The sequence below is a fragment of the Pteropus vampyrus genome, unplaced genomic scaffold (assembly GCF_000151845.1).
Source record: "Pteropus vampyrus isolate Shadow unplaced genomic scaffold, Pvam_2.0 Scaffold354, whole genome shotgun sequence".
In the NCBI taxonomy this organism is placed as follows: domain Eukaryota; kingdom Metazoa; phylum Chordata; class Mammalia; order Chiroptera; family Pteropodidae; genus Pteropus; species Pteropus vampyrus.
This window is the reverse complement of record NW_011889135.1, coordinates 133,868-140,606: the sequence shown is the minus strand read 5'-3', so window position 1 is coordinate 140,606 and position 6,739 is coordinate 133,868. Positions and strand designations below refer to the sequence as shown.

General features: G+C 30.9%; 1 protein-coding gene across 1 annotated transcript in view; it reads left to right on the top strand.

Moving 5' to 3' along the window:
• The first annotated feature begins 1,386 nt into the window (after positions 1-1,386).
• The window catches only part of LOC105304824 (putative COBW domain-containing protein 7), a 27,373-nt gene continuing 22,020 nt past the window's right edge, over positions 1,387-6,739 (top strand). Inside the window, exons 1-3 of the mRNA XM_023522677.1 lie at positions 1,387-1,467; positions 4,157-4,203; positions 5,925-6,011. Of these exons, the coding sequence (XP_023378445.1) occupies positions 1,387-1,467; positions 4,157-4,203; positions 5,925-6,011 (215 nt within the window). The remainder of the gene's footprint in view (positions 1,468-4,156; positions 4,204-5,924; positions 6,012-6,739) is intronic.

Sequence of the window (6,739 nt, the reverse complement as noted above, 5' to 3'; positions counted from 1 at the left end):
TCATTCCCATTGTTGATAAGTTTTTCTGTTTAATAGAGAAAATTGAGCTCAATAAAGTATATGAGAGCTTCTTTTTCTTGTTAAACTGCTATTGAGTTAGAGATAATTGAGTTTTAAAAACATATTTCTTTACCTTATTTTGAAGAAATCAGAATTTATACATAGGTTTAGCAAAGAGAAACCCTCCACATAGGTTTAGTGAGGAGAAACAGGCATCTAGCTGTGAATGCTTTTCATAACTACCAAGGTCCCCAAATGCATTTAAATGGGCTTCAATTTATAAAATGCAGTTAGTAAGATTTTTAAAAGTATGTCGTGACATAAATAGTGTTTCTCAACATTCCAAGTGAAATATTACTAAAGGCAGAAGAGAATGAAATTATCCTACATCTTTCAGTTCCAATCTGGGGTTATGGATACTACCCAAAGTAATCATATTTCAGTTTAAATTTAATGTTTAAAAATTGTCCATTTTGTATTCCACCCCCACAATATATCTAAATTTATTAACTTGAAAAAGTTTTTCTTCCAAACGTTTAATAAAATGATGCTCTAGAAATTTATGGCAGGCTTGTCAAATGGTTGCCAGTACCCTTTTACTGGCCCTTCGGTTCCTTAGGGATAAAGCACCTTAATTTGAGAAGTTTGGGAGATAATTCCTTTTTAGATTTTTAAGTCCAAATATATTAATAGTCTTAAGAATTAAAGAATGATCTCAAATATTACAGTTTTACTCAGAAAAATTCCAGCTGTTCTGAAATCGTAACATTTCTAGCAAAATAGTTATGGAGGAAGCAAAAAGTCAGATTCTTCATTCCATATGTTTATTACAGGCATTTTTTAATTCATCTCCTATATGAATTTCTCATCAAATTTAGGATACCTAAATTTAGGATACCTATTCCTTAGGATACCTATGGAATAGATAGCAGTTAGGATATTTTGTTTTTTCAATTGACTTAAAGTACGATACCCAAAGTTAAACTCTTTATGTATTTCTCATTATAGGAATAATTTTATATGCGCATTTGAGTATGGGGAGGCATTAAATAGAATCCATTATTGGTGTGATAGAGGCCAAAAAAACAAAACATTCTGAATAATGCAAACAAAGTAAACGTTTAACCCCCTGCCACCTTGATAAAACCTCTTAAATTATTAAATCAATATACCTACACAAAACTGACATACTGTCAGCATAATGGAAACTTTAGATTTTCTAAGTCAGATGCCAGATAAATAACTTTTCCTTTATATAAAGAATTTGCCAACTTGTTCAATTCCTCTGGTTGCAAAGCTTGACCTCAGTAGCTGCTTGTGATTCAGAGAATTCTGAGGCGGTACAAGTAATGACACTTGGATAATGGGCAGCAATTTAAGTGTGTCATGCTTCACAGAGCCAGCCCATCACAAGTAAAGCTGAGAAATGGTACCCTGTGGCCAGCTAGTCAAATTGAAACTGAAGTGGTAATTGATATCACGGGCTATCACTCTAATGGGATTGTCACCCATTGATCTGAAATATTCATTTTTTAATCACGGGCAAAGAATTGGACAGCTTCAAATGACAGCTCTCTATTCTCAGGACTTGACACCCAGGCTACTGACATTGTTCTTTTCAGTTCTACAAATGTGACAGCATTTAATGCAATAGAATCAATGAATGAAGTTACAGAGAAAAGGTCAAGTGAGAGATTTCTTTTTGCTTCTTCTGTTATATTGCACAGGCTTTTGAAACAATTCAGTCAGAAAATAGTTTAGCTTGGAAAGGACCAGAAAAATAGACTGACATTATGCAATAATCTTTTTTTAAAAGCTATTTTTTAAAAAATAGTGTTAGATTTATAACTCATCCTTTGGAGAGAGATACCTGCTGCTTTTTTTTTTTTTTTTTAATGTCATTTGACATCTTTGACACTATATTTATTTCCACTTTGGTCAACATCATTTTTTTTTTCTTTTTTACTTTTTTTTTTTTCCCAGTCTAGCTTGTTTCTGTTTCTGCAGAAAAGAACACCCTTCAGCCCTTATTGAAGTTATGTTTTCAGTGGTGTTATTTAAAAGGGTTGCTTTCTTATGGTATAAGGTAGATGGTTGAATCTTAACCTTTTGGATATGTTGAATTAATTAGAACCAAAATTATTTTTGTCTGTTTTGATATATAAGCAAAAGCCATAGTCCCTAGCAGAGATGAGGAATCGTTTAGGGGGGAGATGCGCGTGTGTGCGTGTGTATTTTTTTTTAATTTGCAAAATTTTCCTTCCTTTCTTGTACAGGTAGGTTAGAATGTCAGATTTTCCATTTTTTAACCTTATAAGTAGAAGTCATCTGACTTAATGATATATAATGTGTTATCAGAAAATGTCTTTTGGATAGCAAACATTGATTTTAGTCTTTTGGCAAAGTTTGACTTGGAGATGTAGGAAGTTGCATAATAGAAATGTTGGGCTGATATCCAGAGAAAATAGATGTTAGTATGCATTATTATTTATGTTTGTATAGCCTTCATATATGCATAGAACAGGGCATTTATCTCTTCTGCTACAATTATATATGATGATTACATATCATATTCTTAATAGAATCGTACATGTTGACAGATTTTGGGGGAGTCTTAGCATGTTTTTATATGTGATACCTCTTGATTGCCTGGAGGTAATTAAAATATTACTCATTCCATTTAACTTTGGGGGAAGATTTCTAATCTGGTACTTCAATAAGAAGAGAGTCTGCAGTTGAATTTGTAGGATTGTACCTAAAGTGGAAATCAGTACATTTTTACTATAGTTTTAGTTTAGTCTTGTCTCCCCCAAAATAAAATTTGGCAAACTTTTAGCAGAAAAAGGTTTTCTCTGTAGACTTAACCAGTCCTGTTAAATAAAATTATTACCAACTTGCTCTTACGTTCCAAACTACCCAAACACCTTAATGATCTACCTCCCATGAATTGTGAAACTGTTTTGATGAAATAATTTTGAATGTAATTTTTAGATAAACCTTATGTATATGCTCTTATGTGATAATTAACATTTGTATAACACTATAAAAAATTGATTTTTAAGACATGAAAAACTTTCACAAAAATTTTTAAATTATGTTCCTTCTATTGATCACGTTTTTAATTTTTGAAAAATAGCCATATAATAGGGTATCCTGTGATGTTGAAGGTGTTAGATTTAGTCTCTTCTATTATAAAATGAGAATAACCATTTTCCAGTTGTTGCAAAGGCTAAATGAGATAATGGGTATAAAAGGATTTAATAATTTGTGAAGTTTGATTCAAATACAAAGAGTATTAATTTAATCTGATTTCCTCTAGCCTCAATAGGCAACTTTGTATTGTGACAGGAGACATCTATTGAGGGTTAAGGTAATGAAGGTGAAACATTTTTCAGAGGGGAATCTTATGGCACTGATGACTTTAGGCATATAAATAGAATTATGAAAGAATAATAACTTCTCCCAGAGAGATGAGAACTACCTCAATGTCACAATATATTTTTGGAGCTAGCTGGAGAGGTCAGCAAAATAAACAGTTGCATGGAGAGGCCAGATCACTCAAGTGTGGGTTTCTAAATGCTAAACTGCTTTTAGTTTATAATTAGAGCTGTGTCCTTCTCTTAGCATATTTGAATGTGAAGGGTCTAGTACTGAGTTCATATAATGTACCATTCTGGGTGGGGAGTGGGGCGTGGGGTAGAAATGGAGGGAAGTAAATTAGATTTTAAGAAAGTGTAATTTCAGTAATCTCTTTTTAAAATAAGTAATAATGAATACTTAGAACAAGAACAGTTTTATAAAAAGAAAACACTAAAATCTGAAACATAACGTTGTATGTTTTTATGACTTTGTTTACTTATGGAGGATTTTTCTTTTAAGAAAAAGAAGAGGTTGGGTACAAAATTTAAGCTGCTGGCCCCCCCCCCAACACCAAAAAAAAAAAAAATAGAAAGCTACAAGTTCACTGTAGGAAAAAATTACAAATGGGAAAGAAAACACTTCAGCTAGAAAAATTTGTTCTGAATTTGTGTATTCAGTAATAGAACATATTGAAGTCTTTGTTAGAGACGAGAAAGGAGTCGCTAAAGTAAAATCCTTTGTGTTAACATTAGATTTTATGTTACAGCACAGTAACTATTTTCAAACTTTTTTTTAGCATTTAGCAGAAGAAAAACCCGATGGCCTTATCAATGAAGCTTCTAGGTATTCATATTTAAAGTATTATTGATTGCTGGCTAATTTCAAAGACAAAATAATTAATATGAAAGCCAAAAACAAACTGAGAAATATAGTCAAGGAAAATTTATTATCATTTTTCTTATAGTTGAATTAGTGCTAACTATTTATAATGGTCTGATAACTAAAATTTTATTTAAAACTATTTTTATAACATAAAGTGAGTGCTGGGCACAGGAGTTCTTTGTCAGGAGCTTGGGAAATTTTAACATTTAAAAATATTTTCTTGTTCTCATACGATTTCTTTGGAATTGAAGATGATTATAAAAAGAGTTGGCTCACTTACTGCCTTCTTTAACAGAAACTCATTTGATTCAAATATTCCTTGTTATTCAGAACAACAGAGGAACAAATATGGATATAGTTTTAATTTTGACATTTAGAACATTTTTTTGTTTAAATATTTTATGCTCCTGATTGGTTTGTCTTTAGACTTATAAATATTTAAATTTTTGCCTACTCTAAGCATATCCTTGCTAATGGTATAGATAAAAGTCACTAAATATGCTGCTAAGTTTAAGAGGGAGATCCTCTGAAATTTGCCACGGCTGATTCAGACATAAATAATAAAGACTACAAGCAAGTGATTGATTCCCTATTAATTTGGAGTATGGTACTATGTTATTTTGTAATCCTGCCTAAACACTACATTTGGTATATAGTTATGATTCAAATTAGACTGAACCTAAATGTTTTTGTAACTTTTTATAGAAAATGTAAATAAGCCATTTAAATAGCAACATTTTATAAAAGCCAAAATAATATTAAATGTAGAAGGCCTCCAATTTAAAGATTGCAACTGCTTGATATATGCACATTCATTCTTTATTCATGTAAAATTTACTTAAAAATGGCATTGTGATATGCATACTATTGAAAACGACTTCTTAATGAATTAAACTTTATTTTTGATAATTTGGTTGTGTTATATTTTGAAATAATCTGCTATACCTTCAGATAGCATAAAACTAAGATTAGGAACAAATAGTCTAGTGATTAAAATTTCCTGAAGAGTTGAAGAAAATTAAAAGAACCCTCAGCTTTACTACTTCTGTTAATAGAAAATAGAACTTCTATTTATATTAAGATATTTTGTTATTCAACATCTGTCAATGGGATTTTTTTAACATGAATTTATATCTGTTTGACAGAGAAAATATGCTTAGTGGTAAAGAAGATATGTTAAAGATTCTGATAAATCTTCTGAAGTGTAGTCTTTTTAAAAGAAACTTTATTGTAGTGTTAGCGTTAAGTAAACTTGTTCTCTGTGCTTCTTTGGTAACTATTAAATGGAATATTTTAGTAAATAGACTATCCTTGTTTTTACTATATTGGATATCTGAATTTTATGCATTTCTTTACAAAGATATCATGAGTTGATAATCACATGAATTGTAAATCATCGTTGGTTATAAACTTTTTGAAGCTTGTCTTTGTAGTTCTAGAATAGCAAGTGAAAGCACTCTAAATATTTTTTAATAGCTAACATGAAATCTGAATTTATATAGTAACGAATATAATTTACCCTTACTATTTGCAGTATAGTAAGTATGTTAGGAGTAAATTGAATTACTATGTAGAGTACTATGTAATTCTTAACTGATAATTGATCTGAAGGAGGTGTTTCTATTTATTTTTGATTTCTTAACATTTCTCTTTTGACATCTGTTCTTTGTTTGCTAATTTAGGCAAGTCGCTTTGGCAGATATCATCATCATCAATAAAACAGACTTGGTTTCAGAAGAGGATTTAAACAAATTAAGAACAACCATTAGGTACAAAATTACAAGTGTATTAAGTACCTACAAATTCAAAGTGTACGATACAAAATATTTTTACCATGACTGTTGCCCTGTAGAAACTTAAGGTTCAGGGTTGACCATTAGAGAATCACATATATTATTGTTGTCTAATTGTCATGTAAATAGTAGTATATGAAGTTATTCCCTATTGCTTAAAGAATAAAGTTTAAAGTGTATAGACTAATATTCAGGGTCTTCTGAATCTACCCTCCTTTTCCTCTCTTTTTGATTTTTTCCTTACTTTAAGTTCTCTAACTTAACCCAAGATGATTACTTACTTTTCCATAAATATGTCTTACCAAATCCTTTTATTACCTGTAATGTGTTCTCACTTTCACTGTGCCAGTCTTTAAATTCCTTTGTCTTCTGGTTTTTTTTTAAAGCAATTTTATTCATTCTCTAGAGCCCATCTCCCACTTCCTTTTTTTTTTTCTCTCTCTCTCTCATCTTCCCTGATTCATGTGGTCTCACTTTTACCTGAACCCTCATTGACTGTGTCTTCTTTAATTGCCAGCTAACCATGCATATCTTTCAGCTTGCTTTAATGTTTTTAGTGTTCATGGCTAAGACGTAATCAACACAGGACAATATGAATGATACTCATATGTTAAATGATCCAGTGGTCATTTGTACTTTCAAATGAGGTTAGAGTTCAGGGATTTTGAATTATTTCATAAGGCCTAAACCAATAAGTGCCATCT